This window comes from Chlorocebus sabaeus, chromosome 19, assembly GCF_047675955.1.
Source record: "Chlorocebus sabaeus isolate Y175 chromosome 19, mChlSab1.0.hap1, whole genome shotgun sequence".
NCBI lineage: Eukaryota > Metazoa > Chordata > Mammalia > Primates > Cercopithecidae > Chlorocebus > Chlorocebus sabaeus.
In genome coordinates, this window is record NC_132922.1 from 4,544,530 (window position 1) to 4,561,638 (window position 17,109).

A 17,109-nucleotide genomic window follows, 5' to 3' on the forward strand; every position below is an offset into this window, starting at 1 on the left:
GTAGACCAGTTGTCTTACCAAAGAAAAGTGATCTGAAAGGGCTGGAGGAGAGTCCACAATTGCAGAGGCGAGGCCCTTAGATGTGTAAATCTACCAGCACCCTCGGGGTGAGCAGGGCCAACCACTGTCCCCAGCATAGGCAGGGTTACAACACTGCTCTTGGCAAAATTAACCCCATGAGGCCTTACACAAGAAACATGTTCTTGCTCCAGCTGTTTTTCTGGCTGAGACAATCCTGAAGAACTCAAAGATTTGGTCTCTTTGAGATTCAAAGGCAAAATGCTGCAACAAATTGAACACGGTGTGAGCGCAACTTACGTGAGTATCAAAGATGGTCAGCGCGGCCTCATATTCGCCCTGGAAGAATAAAGTTCTCCTGATTAAACTCTGGAGAAAGCAAAGTGTAATACTGGGACGTGAACTGAAAACGGCCAGGCCAAAGCCCCCTGAGCACATGGCCTCAGGCCTCCACCTCCTCTCAGAGGGGGACGGGCAGTATCTTGGTGGCATTGGGATGGGAGAAGGTGAACCCGCTTTCAACCGGACCTTTGGTTCCCTAGTGTAGAAAGGACAGCAGTACCTGTGCCGCCACCACTGAAGAAACAGTTGCTGTGGAAGCATTCTCTCTCCTAGTGGAAAAGTTAATATAGGTATTGCTCATACTAACTGCTGCAAGCTTTTTCATGTATTTCTTTCTAGTCTTTTTCTCTTTTTTTCTTTTTTTTTTTTGAGATGGGGTCTCACTCTGTCACCCAGGCTGGAGTGCAGTGGCACAATCTGGGCTCACTGTAACCTCCGTGTCCCAGGTTCAAGTGATTCTCATGCCTCAGCCTCAGGATTACAGGGAGGCACCACCACGCCCAGCTAATTTTTGTATTTTTAGTAGAGACCGGGTTTTACCATGTTGCCCAGGCTGGTCTCAAACTCTTGACCTCAGGTGATTTGCCTGCCTTGGCCTCTCAAAGTGCTGGGATTACGGGCGTGAGCACTGAGCCCAGCCGCCTTTTTCTTTTCTGCATATGTTTCCTCTCCTGTACATTTAGCTGGGTTCTGTGCTATCTTCCAGACACTTTATCATCACATTCTTATATCATGACAGGACCCTCATGTTCTCAGCATTTCTCACTTTTTGGACATTCAGGGAGCTTCTAGCTTTTGTGCAGGATAAAGAGCACTGGAAGTGACAGTCTGGCACACGGAACCCTGCGGCGGAATCACTGGGGTCAAGGGTGTCACGAGCAGATGCCTCACACCCTGGCTCCCGCTACAAGATCTCATGGCCCAGGTAGGTACACCCTGCAGGGTGGGCGTCTCGCTCTCCGCTCCAGCCACAGGCACTTGCTCTGAATGGTCTCTACAAGTTATACACCACAGACGTGATCTCCAGGCCTCTACAGTGAAAAATCCCTACAACAGGTCAAGCCTGGAACGCTCTTTGGAAACATTCATCAGGGCTTTGGAAATGCCCTTTGGAAATGTTTCTTTGGAAACATTCATCAAACCCTGATGCTCCACTGCATCAGGGCTCCATGGGATGTGAATACACAACAAAAGCTAGAAAAATCTTTCTCCTTCTGGAATCTCTACAGGATAAGACAGGGCAAACAGACGGCCATCTTACCTTCTCAATCAGATATAAAGCCCAGTGCCAATAGTTATGACAAGCCAACATATCCGAGTCCTGGAGGAGAAAAAAAAAAAAAGAATGTATGAAAAGTCTGAAGGCCTATGGGGAAAAAAAAAAATGTTGTTTTGTGCTAATGCAGAAACCATCATTTTTTTTTTTTTTTTTTGAGACAAAGTCTGGCTCTGTCCCCCAGGCTGGAGTGCAGTGGCACGATCTTGGCTCACAGCAACCTCTGCCTCCTGGGTTCAAGCGATTCTCCTGCCTCAGCCTCCTGAGTAGCTGGGATTATAAGTGTGCACCACCATACCTAGGTAATTTTTGTGTCTTTGGTAGAGACAGGGTTTCACCATCTTGGCCAGGGTGGTCTCAAACCTCTGACCTCAGGTGATCCGCCCACCTCAGCCTCCCAAGGTGCTGGGATTACAGGTGTGAGCCACCGCACCCGGCCACAGAAACCATCATCTTTGAGTGCAGGAAACAATATTCCGTGTCTGTGCTGGGCGCCTCCGGCCACATAATCTCTTCCACTTGGAAGGGCAGTGACTATTATGCTGCATTTACCAAGGAGGAAACGGAGGCCAGGGGAGGTTCCCAACCTGCTTGCCTGAGCTGGGGAGCAGCAGCCCCAGGACTGGTGCAGAGGAAGTTACTTCAGCAACTCCAGCTTTGCCTTCGTTACATGTGAAGTTGAGAAAAGGAATCACAGAGCCACTCCACAGGGAGTGGCCCAAGGTCCATGGGTGCCCAAACAGCTCAGGGCACTTGGATAAACTCCGGGCGTGGCGGCTCATGCCTCCCAAAAGTAATCCCAGCACTTTTGGGAGGCTGAGGCTGAAGGATCAATTGAGCCCAAGAGTCCAAGACCCCCCTGGGCAACACAGGGAGGAGACCTTGTCTCTCTCTAAAAAAAAAATTTAACTTAGCCAGGTGTGGTGGCACACGCCGGTAGTCCCAGCTATTTGGGAGGCCAAGGTGGGAGGGTCGCTTGAGCCCAGAAGGTCGAGGCTGCAGTGAGCCCTGATTGTGCCATTGCACTCCAGCTTGGGTGACAGAGAGAGAACTTGTCTCAAAAAACAACAGCAACAAAAAAAAACCAAACCAAACCAAAAAAACCTGCAGAGATCAGCAGGCCCAGGGCCAAACTCCAACAGGTGCTGGCAAAGCCCCGAGAGCCGGGGGGGCGGGTGGCATGTCAGTGGCTCCCTTAGGCCGCCCTCAGTATAAAGCAGTGTTAAAGCAGGGCCTGTGCTGGGCTCAGAGCTGGCCCCTGCTAGGGTACTTCCAAGCTCGGGAGACTGGACTCGTGATCCTCAACAAGGGACAGTGCCCAGCACTCAAAAACCTCAAACAAACCTCACTGTCCCTGAGAAGGGAACCTGACAGCTGCCCCCTTGACAGAGCTGAATCTGGAGGCCCGAGGGTCCTCCGCCGCGTGGCTCAGACCGCACAGCCCCTGCTTGGGAGCCAAGTGCTCACCCTTCCCTGATTTCTTGCTGACCCCAAATACAAAGCGGGTATTCAATCAGCGCTGAGTGAGCGACCCTGTGTCCCTGTCCTCAGGAGGTCCCATCTCCCTTGAGCCCAACAGGCTCACCTGACGCAGCCCCGTCTGTCCAGAGGGCCCACCTCCACCATGGCGCTAGCCTTTCCTTCTCTGAGGCCTCTGCAGGCGTTTCCGCCTCTGCCTGGACACCACCTTGCCTCCCATGGAAAGAGGGACTGACAAAGCCTCCTGCACGGCCCATGTCTGCCTTGTATCTGGGCTCTAGGACACCAAACTGTGCAGCTCTCCTCTCCCTCACAGGCCACTGTAGGCCTTGGAAGCCTTGCTCAAGCTGGTGACGGTTGGGACGCTCTCCATCTTCCCCCTCTGTGTGGCACACACCTGCTCATCCTTCAGTAGCCAACTCAGAGGTTGCCTCCTCCAGGACACCTTCCCTGGCCACTGTCCCCCGAAGTCCAGTTGAGTTTAATACTTCCTCTGGGTTTCCACATCCTACAGAGGGTCCCTGTCATGGTGTAGCTCATATGCTTCTAGGAGGCTAATCATTCCTCTTGACTAGGCCCTGTGAGGGCAGAGAATTCTGGGCTGGACCCTTAGTGGAGTCCCTAGGGCAAGGTATAGGCCTGGGGTGGGGACTAAAATCTTGACTGTGCTCTGCTCAGCAGCCAAACACCTGAGGCAGGTGCAGGAGAGGGAGGAGAGGGAACCAAGCCCCATAACTCTTGTCCATAAAGCCTCAGCCTAACTCAAGGGGACACACTGCATTTCCCAGGGAGGTGAGCCACCGACAAGCATCATACCTTCCAGTGGGTCTCTGAGTGCTGCATGAATTCCAAGCCATCCTTGATCTCTGCTTTCATCTCGTGGATGTGAGCGATGGTGTGCACCGACCATGCGTCTGTCGGGTTAATAGATAAAGCCTACACAGGGTGCGGGGAAGAGGATTCCAGATAAAGCAGATCAGTCAGGCTGCCAGGGCAGGCGACGACAGGTCTCTAAGGGGCAAGAGGGGCCTGGGCTGAACGGGGTGGAGCAAGTGGGGGGATGGGGCTCCGCCTCAAAACACTGACATTCAGCACCGCTTCCCGCCTGCCCGGGCACACCAGCTCATGGGCCTCACTGCCTGGTTCACAGACGAGGAAGCTGAGACTTAGGGAGGCTATGCAACTTCACCCAGCGGGACAGCGGCAGGATCTTTCCAAAGCCAGGGCTCAGACCCAAGCCCACAGCATCTGCACACAGCCGAGGCGCCTGCAAAACATGCCCGCCCCCTCTGGGCCTCAGTTGCTGCCAGAAAGGCCACGGATGCTGCCTTCCTCTTACAGAAGCGGTTACTGCCCACGTGAACGCGCTGTGAACTGTCAAGTCCTCCAGTGGCTGTGGCTGCCTCTTCCCACTACCATATATGTGAGGACACGTGGCTTTCTGGGTGCAGAAACAGCTGGCTTTAAGGTTATCACAGTTCATGACAACAGCCACTCCCATGACCTGTGAGCTTGACAGCGACCAGTGAGGCAGGCTGGACTCAGGGAATGATCCTCCCCCGCTAGCTGTTTCTTTCTTCTATTTATGTGTTCAGCTCATGTTTGCTAAGCATCTACTCAGTCCCAGGTGGAGCTTAGAAAGTGGAGCAGTAAACTGAGGCTGACAGAAGTCCCACTGCCTGGCTTGCGCCCAGGTCCCCCATGCCAAATCATGAGTTCCCGCCAGCCCCACTGCCTCAGTCTCCCCACGCCTTTCATAGGGGTCCAGAAGCCCCACGCTCCTCTGCCCTGGCCCAGCACCCGCTGAGAGGCTTTTGGCAGGAGGTCGGCCCCAGCAAGCCCTGCCTCTCTGCCCACCTCTCAGCTTTCGTGGGCCCGGTCCACTCCATGTGGGAACGCAGGGAAAGGAAGTGTGTCTGTAGGGGACTGTGGGCACCCCCGGGGCAGGGACTCTGAGCACGGGACACTTGGGCACAGTCTAAGCAGGCTGGGCGCGGGGTCCTGAGATGGGACCCTGCTAAGCATGCTGCTTTCATGCATGGAGGGAGTGAAGGGTGGTGGCTGTCCCCAGCTCTGATGGGCTGACCGGCTTCCTTCCTCTCTTGGAGTCCCACCATGGTTCCCTGGGAAGGAGTCCAAACTGCATTCCCAGGCTACAAGGCCCAGCAGAATCCAGTCCTCGCCTGCCCCTCTACAGTCCTGGCTCCTGGCTCCCCGGCTTCCTGCCTCCTCCCTAAGCCTCCACCCATCGAGCCACTTGGAGCTCCAGGTCCCCAAGCTCTGTGGCTGTGCCTGTGCCTGCTGCCTGCCTGCTCCTGCCCTGGCTCCTCCTGCCCTCACCAGCCTGGGGCTGCAGACACATGGCCCATGTGTTACCACCCCTGGCCCCATCACAGCCCCCTTTTCCTGCCCAGTAGTTGCCTGTGGGGTGCTGGTGTTGAAGTCAAAGAGTTGGTGCCTGCAAGACAAGGGACAGGAGGCGAAAGGGGATCAACGGAGCAGGAATGGACCCTATCCACCACTTCTTCCTCCTTGCAAGGCATGGAGGAGACTTGCCACATCTGGTTTGCCACAGCTACTCTTGTCCAGAGCTTCTCCAACTGTCTCAAGAGCTCTCAGGTGCCCAGATGGATGCCACCCATAGGAGGGCCCAGCTGCCATGGTCTCCAAGGGACTTTCCTACAGCTGATCCCTGAAGGTGGTGTCTGGTCACCCAGGCCATAGAACCAAGACTGCCAGAAAGCCACTCGGGTCCCCCACCAGCCCTGACTCAGAGTTAAAGCAAAGAACATATCACTCAAGACACAATTCTCAGATTCTATAATCAGAGCAGTCTTCAGAGAGCCCAGGGACCCTTGGGCCCCAATGCTGTCTCCTGGGGAGGGTGCTGCAGGCCGACTAGGGCAACTACTGGGGGAAGAACCCCAGCCAGGATGTTGGGAGGCGTGGCCTGGAGCGGGCAGCTGAAAGGACAGCCGTTGCCAAGTGGCCTGGGTGGAATCCGGCTCTGCCATCTCTGAGCCATGTGGCCTTAGGCAGGCTCTAGCCTTGGCCTCTGAGCCTCGGGCCCCTCATCTGGGCAACAAGGAGTTGAACATCACGTGGGCAGGGCTGTGTGGACGCAAGCAAACACATATAAAGTGCCACACAGAGCCGGGCACAGGAGGAGCTGTCACTCCCTTGTGCATGGCAGCCCCTCCATGGGCCTCAGTTTCCAATCTTGCAAGAAGAGAAGTACAGGAGAGGGACCCCCAGAGCATGAGACCACCCGTGCCCCATGCCTGACAGCTTAAGCCTGCCCTCTGGCCCTGGGCCCAGTTACGCATGGGCACCCAGCAATTGTCATGACTGGCCATCATCACTCAGGTCCCTGAACCTCTGGTGCCGTGAGTGATGCTTAGAAATGCGAAGTTCAGGAAGGAAGAGTCAACGTTTATTTACACTTCACCTCCCACAAACTCCTGTCCCTGCAGGGCAGTGTGGGCTCTAGAGCCAGGGAGAGCTGGTGGGACCCCAGACCTGCCACTCAGTGCAACCCCAAGTGAGTGGGCTGACCTCAGCTCCCTGTACCCCATCAACCTCATCTGTAGATGAGGAACCAGTGTTAGCCAAGGAACGTGGCTCTGGGGACCTCGGGGGGCCACAGGTGAATGACAGCCCCTGGCAGGCGGCCGCTGCTCACACTAACATGAGCTCCCCAATCTCTCTGAGGAAGTGAGAGCGGGGATGGGGTTCACCAGGGTCACACATGAATGGTGCCCCTCACATGCCCTGGTCCACCCGACAGCTGCTCCCCGAGGGGTCAGGCACCTTGGGAACTTACCTCTTTGGCGAGTTTTTCTGCCCGGTCGTAGAAGTTGGTTTCCATCAAGCCAAAAGAGTAGATGCCTTTCACATAGCTAAACACAGAAAAAACATCTCAGAATACAAAACGATGGACAGGTAGCAGTTTAAATTGTGTCCCCACAAAGATACACTGAGGTCCTAACCGCCAGTACTGGGAATGTGACCTTTTTTGGAAATAGTGTCTTTGCAGAGGTAATCAAGTTTAGAGGAGGTCATACGGGATTAGGGTGGGTCCTAACACAATGACTGGTGTCCTTATAAGAGGGCCGTGGGAAGACACAGATGCAGAGGGAAGGAGGTAGGTAAAGACCAAGGCAGAGTGATGCAGCTGCGAGCCAAGAGACTTCAAGGCAACTCCGGGCACCACCAGGCACTGGAAGAGGCAGGAAGGACCCACTCCTGAGGCTTTGAGGGCGTTGGCCCTGCTGACACCTTGGATGGGACTCTTGGCCCTCAAAGCTGTACCTATGTGCTGCTCCAAACCACCTAGTTTGCAGCCCTTTGCTATAGCAGCCACAGGAGACGGACACAACCTCCAACTCCATGCCAAGCTCTGTGCTTTTCAGCAATTCCATGCTTCAGACTGGTGAGGGGCAAGATGAACATTACATCCGCACAATCATCCCCAAACCCGGCACCGACAGCGGCCCTGCTCCTCAATTAGCATCCCACCTTCTAAGAATCAACACAGGTCTCCACTGAGAATAACAAGAGTTCTTTCCCTCCTGTCTGCATGATGACATCCACCCAGAGGCATGACCCAGGGGCACCTCCCTGGGAAGCCTCCGTGACCTGTGGGCTGTCAACAGCTCCTCCTTGGCTTCCTCAGCGCTGTACATGGTCCCCTGCCTGGCCTGGAATGCACTCAGTGGACAGCCGGGTCCTCCTCAGACCTGGAGCTCCTACAGACAGACTGGGACCTGTCTGTCCAATTAACCCTCAGCCCAGGCCCAGCCCAGGATGGGCTGGAAGACATTACTGAATAATTGCACACTTCCAATCTCTCTCTCTTTCTTTTTTTTTTTTTTTTTTTTTTTTTTTTGAGACACAATCTCTCTCTGTCACCCAGGCTGGAGTGCAGTGGCACAATCTCAGCTCACTGCAACCTCCGTCTCCTGGTTTCAAGCGATTCTCCTTCCTCAGCCTCCTGAGTAGCTGGGATTACAGGCATATGTCACCACACCCAGCTAATTTTGGTATTTTTAGTAGAGACAAGGTTTCACCATGTTGGCCAGGCTGGCCTCGAACTCCTGACCTCAGGTGATCCACCTGCCTCGTGCTGGCATTATAGGCATGAGCCGCCGCGCCCAGCCCACACTTCCAATCTCATCTGCAACTGCCCACCCGAGTATCTAGGGTGGTCATATATGAAACAGGTTTCTTTCCTGTGATTTCTTGGGGTTAAGTTAAAACAAAATAGGGCAATGGGGCTTCTGTCTGAGACTAAGATGTTAGCTTCACTACTGTGCAAGAAGATTGATTCTAGTTTTTGTTATTCATTGAAGCAATGTTCTTAAGCACTGACTTCCAGAGTTATCTTTAAAATATATATATATATATGTGTGTGTGTGTGTGTGTGTGTATATATGTATCGTGTGTTTACTGGGGTCATTTAATCCTCAAGACTTAAGCTATTTCTTGTAGGCTTACTGTGTGACAGGTACTACTAGGTTCTTGTGATGGTTAATTTTTTATGTGTCAATTTGGCTGGGCCATGGTGCCAGTTGTTTGGTCAAACACCAGTCTAGATGTTGCTGTGAAATATATATTCTTTTAGAGATGGAGTCTTGCTCTGCTGCCCAGGCCAAGCGCAGTGGCATGATTGCCAGCTCACTGCAGCCTCAAACTCCTGGGCTCAAGAGATCCTCCTGTCACAGCCTCCTGAGTAGCTGGAACTACAGGCACATGCCACCGTGCCTGGCTAACTTTTTTCATTTATTTTTTCTTTTTGTAGAGACAGAGTCTTGCCATGTTGACCAAGCTTATCTCGAACTCCTGGCCTCAAGCAATCCTACAGCCTCAGCTTCCCAAAGAGCTGGGATTACAGGCATAAGCCACTGTGCCCAGTCCTGTGAAGCTATTTCTAGATGTGATTTGAGTAAAGCGGATTACCCTCCATGTGAGTGGGCCTCGTCCAATCAGTTAAAGGTCTTAAGAGAAAGACTGAGGCCCCTAGAAGAAGAAATTCTGCCTGCAGACTGCCTCCAGATGCGAGGCTAATGCTGACTCCTGCAGGAATTTCCAGCTTGCTGCCCTGCCCTACAGATTTTGAACTTGCCAGCCCTCACACTCACATGAGTCAATTCCTTAAAATAAATCTCTATCTCTCTGTCTCAGAGCTCTCTGGGCTTCTCTAGAGGGTGCTGACTAAATAATACTGCTTATTAACCTCTCTGAACCTCACAACTATCCTGTAATGAAGCTGCAGTGAAGTCATTCCTGTGTGGTGGTCACTGGGGCTGTTCATGCACATTCCAGGCCTCCTTCTCTTCCCAAGGACAAGGTAGAACTGTACTTCCTGGTCTCCTGTGGGTGGGCGAGGTCATGTGATCAGTTCTGGCCAATGACTTGGGAGTGGCAGGGTATCCTTTTCATTCTAAACCTTTAATTGCCACTGTAAGCCCCCCCAGGGAAGCTTGCTTTTCCCTCTTAGTAACAGGTGTGTCCAGAGGGCAGCTGCTTCATCAGCTGGGATCCTGGATGCAGACAAGGACATGGCAGCAGAGCCCTCATCCCTCCTAAGGTGCCATGTAGTATGAGTAAAAAATAAACCTTTGCTGTAATAAGCTTTGGGGAAGAAGAACCAGGGGATGTTTGTTACTGCAGCAAAAACAATCCCATGCTGACTGATACCTAATGGGACTACCTCATTCACAGGTGGGATGAAAATCAAATGAAGAAAGTGAAGCCTTTGAACTTTAAGGAGCTCGGAGAATAGCAACAATGGTCCCATTATTTTTAGGACAGGCCCAAGAGAGTCACCATATTTTCAGGGCAGAAGAGAGAGATCCAGAAACAGAAACAATGTGATTTCCAGCTGGCACATACCTGCTTAGGGGGATGTCAGGTGTCCAGAAGGGGTAAACTCGAGCAACAGAATCTCGCATCTGTTCCTGACAGCCCAGGTAAAAATAAGCATCATGGGAAAATTTCAGGGCCAACATGTCTGTTGGGTGGTCCCGGAGAATCTGTTCCCATAGTTCAGTGGCTTTCAGAAAGTTCCTGGAAACCGAGAAAGATTTCTCACCAACACTAGCACACAGTCCACCCACACAGGGAATGTAAGAGGCATCGTTTCTCACCAATGTCATGGTCTACATGCACGTGTTTTTTTAAAAATCAGTTTCTGGCCAGGCGTGGTGGCTCCTGCCTGTAATCCCAGCACTTTGGGAGGCCAAGGCAGGTGGATCACGAGGTCAGGAGTTCAAGACCAGCCTGGCCAAGATGATGTAACCCCGTCTCTACTAAAAATATAAAAATGAGCCAGGTGTGGTGATATGTGCCTGTAATCCCAGCTACCTGGTAGGCTGAGGCAGGAGAATCGCTTGAACCCGGCAGGCAGAGGTTGCAGTGAGCTGAGATCGTGCCACTGTACTCCAGCCTGGGTAACTAGAGCAAAACTCTGTCTAAATAAATAAATAAATATCAATTTCTGTGTTAGGTTATGAATCAGAAAACTGAAAACCCAGTGGGAAATTTTACTCTTCAGTTCAACTGAAAAAAAAAAAAAAAAAAACAGGTTTAACAAATTGCCAAGGATAATCCCACTGGAGATGGTCAGACACCTGCAGAAGTCTCCGAGGTGGAACCACACCCGGGATGACTCACCAGGAAGACCAGGCAGCACCTCCCTAGTCTTAGGATCCCTGAGCCCCTGCACAATCGGCTAAGGTCATCTAACTCTGCAGGGCATCTCACCTGCCTGAGCAGACATGGGGGCTGTCCCAGAGAACAAAGGAACCAGCGTGGGAACAGCGGGGGGATGATGTGAAAGCCAGTGCAAGAGCAAGGAACATATGGGTGAAGATTTGATTTGATTGTTTATTTCCCACTAGAAGTAGCATGTTTTCTTCTTCTCTCTTCCCTAACCTAGTAATTTCTGTAGTGTGATCCTATTATTTTTGTAAGGAAAATAATATACAATTACTTAATGAAACAAAGTAAGTTACTTTCAACACTAAGTTGGGAATCTTCACCGCTTCCTCACTCAGCACTCCACCAAGGACGGGGAAGCAGAGGATGTGATTTTCCATGAGAGCATCTCAGGAGGCGAGGAGAGAATCACTCTCCCACCCTGCCCTGCTCCCAAGGGCGTTGGGAAAGGGATACCCTGCCACTGCCCCAGCACAGCCTCAGGGTGCCAGCTCCCCGCCCAGGGAGGCCCCTCACCCCTTGGCAAATGTCTCTACTGCAGACACGTGCAACTGCTCCCGCCTTGTCAGCGGCTGGGTTCTTGAAATCTCCACCATTGTCTTCACAGCCAGGTCCAGCTCTTTGTCCAGCTTCACGGAGCTTCCAGTGCCAATCAGTACAAGGCCAGTAGAGATGGCGTGGCCCATTGCTGGTGGAGGTTAGAGAACAGCTGGTGGTTCAGCCCAGCCCAGCCCAGACTCCACATGTCACAGAGACATCCCATGTCCCAGGAGGGGCCAGCCAGGCAGCAGTAGGCTGTGCACTGTGGCCCTGCCGACTGTCCAGAACTCAGCCTCGGCACTTGTCAAGCATGGAGCAAACGGCAAGCCTAAAGGCACCCTTGAATATTTGTCTAGTGAGGGCATTGTGCTGAGTGCCAGTGTCTAAAGCACCTTCCCCTTCACTGGATGAGCCACTTAGCGGCTGCCTGCAGGCTCATCAGCGGCCACTATCACACAGCCAGCACACGGCTCCCGGGAGGCATCAGTGGATACTGCTCACGATGGGCTGGACCAAGGAGGCCCCGGAGCACAGAAGTCACGATCCCATCTGTGTTGCTCACACATGCTAAAAGTTGGGGGAGGGGGTGTGTGCCTTGTGGCCCTCGCAGCAGCCTTGCTGGCAGGAGTGCAGGCCCCCAGGCCACACTCTGGGAGAGCCAGGGTGTCCATTGGCATTTGGAACTTGGTCACTGGCTCAGGCCTGGGATCTAGGACCCAACCATAGTGCTAGGACCACCCATGTGACCCCTGGAAAACAGCTGGTGATTCCGATGGTCGAGCCCAGCCCAGGCCAGCCCAGACCAGCCCAGCTGATGATTCAGGTGGTTGAAGGCCCCTGATCAGGGCTCAAGGTCTGCTCAGAGTCCGAGCCCACCCCTGGCTCCTGGCTCCCCATGACTGGGTTTGGCTCTCTGTTCTCCCCCAGTTATTTCCTTGTTTGTCCTCTCCAGGACAGTACAAGCCCCTGCCTTAAATCTGACCAGGCTGCAGCAGGGTGAGAAGGGGGTCCCTGCCACCCTGACAAGACTCTGTCCCCTCATCAGCCCTTCCCCCAGGCCCGGAACCTTGCTGCACCCTGGAACCACCCACCTTCAATGCACTGTGCTGGCTTCCCATGCCCGCTGTACACATGGCTTGCCTGGATGCCAGCCTCTGTCACCCATCGGTGACCACCTCACCCTGGCCACTTAGATGAGGTCTCACTGGTCCCCTGACGGAGGCTGCAGCAGCCACCTCTCATGTTCCAGCGGTCTGGGCCTTGGATTCAGGAAGCTTATCTAATCCCAGTTGTCAACCACCAGCTGGGTGGCTTTAAGTACGGTCTTACTCTTGCCAACCCTCAGTTTCCTCATCTGAGAAATGAGATCAGCATCTTTATTCAATAATTGACGGTAATCAGAGAAAAGGCAAGAAAAACGCCTATTAGAACCTGGCATCTTTATGGGAGTGACTGTTTTTCCAAATACAAAGGCAGCTGTCATCTTCTCTCCCTCTGTGCAAATGCCACCCTGGTTACTGCCACCCAACCTGCCTTCCCCATCCCAACTGTGTGTCTGTGACAAAGAAAAGAGAGAGGGGCTGGCTGTGTCAAGCGGGGCTCCTCTACCCAGGGAAGGTGTTACTCACCGAAGGTCGGATCTGCTGCTTTGAGCTTTGACAGGCAGCCCTCGATGCCACCGAGACTCTTGTCATTGGTCCATTTTACATACTAAAATTGGAAAAGCAAAACAAGTCCTCATGGAGCCCTTGGATCATTCTAGCAAAGGTGTGGCTCTAAATCCAGGTTCACACTCTGGGAGGCCAAAGCGGGCAGATTGTTTGAGGTCAGGAGTTCGAGACCAGCCTGACCAACATGCTGAAACCCCATCTCTACTAAAAATACAAAAATTAGTGGGGCGTAGTGGTGCACACCTGTAATCTCAGCCACTTGGTAGGCAGAGGCATGAGAATCACTTGAACCCAGGGGCCAAGGCTGCAGTGAGCCAAGATCGCGCCACTGAACTCCAGCCTGGATGACAGAAAGACCCTGTCTCAAAAAACAAAAAATAAAAATAAATCCAGATTTGTTTTTCTTTGTAGAACACTGAGTGTTTTCTGGACTCTAATCCAAAGAAGGCATAACCTGGCTGACAACTTTCTTTATATGAAAAAATGAAATACACATCACCCGAGGCGCACTTTCTAGGGCTAGGGATGTTGCATTTCCAAAAAAGAAACATCAAAAGGCAGGTTCTGGCCAGGTGCGATGGCTCACGCCTGTAATTCCAACACTCTGGAAGACCGAGGTGGGTGGATCACTTGAGGGCAGGAGTTTGAGACCAGCCTGGCCAACATGGCAAAACTCTGTCTCTACAAATAATACAAAAATTAGTCAGGCATGGTGGCACGTGTCTGTAGTCCTAGCGACTTGGGCAGCTGAGACTTGGGAGGCTGAGGCAAGAGAATCGCCTGAACCTGGGAGGTTGCAGTGAGCCAAGATAGCACCACTGCACTCCAGCCTGCATGACAGAGAGAAGAAAAAAAAAAAAAAAAAAGGGCAAATTCCTCCTGACAGGTGACCTGCTACACATCGGCTTCTTCGGCCCTAAGAGGAGCCTTGAAGTTGGTCACGACAGGAACATTCCTGCTTCTTATTCATTTGTTTTAAAAATAGTCACAGTAGGCCGGGCACGGTGGCTCAAGCCTGTAATCCCAGCACTTTGGGAGGCCGAGACGGGCGGATCACAAGGTCAGGAGATCGAGTCCATCCTGGCTAACACGGTGAAACCCCATCTCTACTAAAAAATACAAAAAACTAGCCAGGCGAGGTGGCGGGCGCCTGTAGTCCCAGCTACTCCGGAGGCTGAGGCAGGAGAATGGCGTGAACCTGGGAGGCGGAGCTTGCAGTGAGTGGAGATCGCGCCACTGCACTCTAGCCTGGGCAACAGAGCGAGACTCCGTCTCAAAAAAAAAAAAAAAAAAGTCACAGTAAACATTCATTTTAGAGAGTCACAAAGACACAAAAGCTGAAAGATAAATCTTTTTTTTTTTTTTTTTTAAATTGAGACAGAATCTCGCCCTGTCGCCCAGGCTGGAGTGCAATGGCACGATCTTAGCTTACTGCAACCTCTGCCTCCAGGGTTCAAGCAATTCTCCTGCCTCAGCCTCCTTAGTAGCCAGGATTACAGGTGTGCACACTGCGCCTGGCTAATTTTTTTTTTTTTTTGAGACAGAGTCTCGCTCTGTTGCCCAGGCTGGAGGGCAGTGGTGCTATCTTGACTCACTGCAACCTCCACCTCCCTGGTTCAAATAATTCCCCTGCCTCAGCCTCCCAAATAGCTGGGATTACAGGTGCACACCACCATGCCCGGCTAATTTTTTTTGTATCTTTAGTACAGATGGGGTTTCACCATGTTGGCCAGACTGGTTTCGAACTCCTGACCTCAGATGATCCACCTGCCTCAGCCTCCCAAAGTGCTGGGATTACAGGCGTGAGTCACCGTGCCCCGCCCATCGTCATTTTAAACAATTTGGTGTATTGGTACCTGGTCCTTTATTCAAATGCCTCTTTTTTAAAAAAGTCCTAGACCTATAATCATGCATTGGATTTTAAAATATGCCCTTTCAGTTATCTAACCTACATCTACACAGAATTAGTACATGTATGTGTATGTGTGTGTGTGTGTGTGTGTGTGTGTATATATATATATTTTTTTTTTTTAAGACGGGGTTCACTCTGTTGCCCAGGCTGGAGTACAGTGGCACAATCAGAGCTCACTTCAGCCTCAACCTCCTGGGCTGAAACAATCCTCCTGCCTCAGCCTCCCAAGTAGCTGGGACTATAGGCTACACAAGCATTTTGACAAGATAGAGGAGGGTTGGCACAGAGATTTAAAGAATCGAAGTTCTAACACAGGACAGTACAGAGACACCAATACACGGGACAAAATATGCACAGGCTGGGAGGATGAGCTACCACTGATTGGGGATGTGGTGTGTAACAAATCGAGTACTAGGGGCCAGGCGTGGTGGCTCATGCCTGTAATCCCAGCACTTTGGGAGGCCAAGGCCGGGGGATCACAAGGTCAGGAGTTTGTGACCAGCCCGACCAACATGGTGAAACCCCGTCTCTACTAAATATACAAAAAATTAGCCAGGCGTGGTGGCGCGTGCCTGTAATCCCAGCTACTCCAGAAGCTGAGACAGGACAATCACTTGAACCCGGGAGGTGGAGGTTGCAGTGAGCCAAGATTGCGCCATTGTACTCCAGCCTGGGTGAGAGGGCAAGAGTCCATCTTAAACAAAAAACAAATCGAGTACTCTAAAGAGGCCAATGAGGTACAGGAAGGGCAAGTGAGCCAGGTCAAACACAAAGTAAACAACTCAGATGCCCACAGCAGAGTCCCTCTGCAGGGCAGGCTGGGAACAGCAGGGCAGGCAGGGAACAGGAGGGGCACCCATGGCGCAGCTCACAGCATTCCATCAGTCCTCTCTTGTTCAACCGGTAGGCTTCTAAGAGCTCCCTGGGTCCTCATGTTATGTGGATGAAGTCAGTATGCAGGGGCCTCACTGCCCATGCCAAGGCCAGCTTTAGTTATCTATCAGTGTAGTTAGGCCCAGGTTCACCCTGGTTCTGCCTCTAATTCAGGGACAACCTTCAAGTCAAGTAGGTTCAACTCTCTGAGCCTCAGTTCCCCTACCTGTCAAACAAACTAGTTGGATCTTCTGAGACTTCTCCTAGTTCTAAAACTATAGGACTCTTCATGGGTAGAGAAATGACTGGTAATGTGGCAGAACGTCTTGGCACAGCCTAGGTGAAAACAGTATATTCACAGATGCATCCCAGGACAGGACACCATGTCCTAAGTAGCCGAGCCCTGCATCAGACCCTCAGCAGGCCACAAGGGGAGGCCCAAGGAGGCCAGCACCCTCAAAAAACATCCCCATGGCACCTACTGCTGTCCACCCACCACTTAGAGTCCTGGGGAAGGAGGGTGAGTGCAGAGGCCCTCTCAGGACTCTGTGGGCGGCAGAGATATGTCCCCACGTCCTCCAGTACAGAGTGCACAGATGTACGGTCATCTATTGCTAAGGTCATGGCGCAATTTAAAAAACATTCCCCAATTTAAAAACCTTCCCAGGCCGGGCACGGTGGCTTACGCCTGTAATCACAGCACTTTGGGAGGCCGAGGCAGGCGGATCACAAGGTCAGGAGAACGAGACCATCCTGTGAACAGTGAAATCCCGTTTCTACTAAACATACAAAAAATCAGCCGGGCGCGGTGGCGGGCGCCTGTAGTCCCAGCTGCTCAGGAGGCTGAGGCGGGAGAATGGCGTGAATCCCGGAGGCGGAGCTTGCAGTGAGCCGAGATTGTGCCACTGAACTCCAGCCTGGGCGACAGAGTGAGGCTCCGTCTCAAAAACAAAAGCAAACAAACAAAAACCTTCCCCTAGACCTCCACAGAAGGGGCCGCGGCCTCTCTAGGCAGGCATACCTGGGTCAGCGTGGCATCAAACAGCTTGCAAGCTTCATTGCTTGTGGTGGACAGCGGGAGCCTCGCATCCTTCCAGGCCTACAGACAGCAAGGAGGGAATAGCAGGGCTTTCTTTCCAGGAGCCCTTCAAACCTCAACATACACAAGTCACCTGGCCCCTCTGACCTCCATCTTCCTCATCTGCAAGATGGGCTCAGGCTCCCTGTCCTGGGCTGATTCCAAGGAGCCCCTCACCTTTGCAGGCTTCTCTTCGTCCCAC

At 52.4% G+C, this 17,109-nt stretch overlaps 1 protein-coding gene across 1 annotated transcript in view; it reads right to left on the minus strand.

The window, feature by feature from the left end:
• Positions 1-17,109, minus strand: part of TTC38 (tetratricopeptide repeat domain 38) — a 29,082-nt gene that overhangs the window by 11,619 nt on the left and 354 nt on the right. The window contains exons 2-9 of the mRNA XM_038007313.2: positions 16,851-16,928; positions 13,003-13,084; positions 11,351-11,522; positions 10,010-10,183; positions 6,939-7,014; positions 3,932-4,051; positions 1,622-1,681; positions 319-357 (exon numbers count right to left, since the gene is read on the minus strand). Of these exons, the coding sequence (XP_037863241.2) occupies positions 319-357; positions 1,622-1,681; positions 3,932-4,051; positions 6,939-7,014; positions 10,010-10,183; positions 11,351-11,522; positions 13,003-13,084; positions 16,851-16,928 (801 nt within the window). The remainder of the gene's footprint in view (positions 1-318; positions 358-1,621; positions 1,682-3,931; positions 4,052-6,938; positions 7,015-10,009; positions 10,184-11,350; positions 11,523-13,002; positions 13,085-16,850; positions 16,929-17,109) is intronic.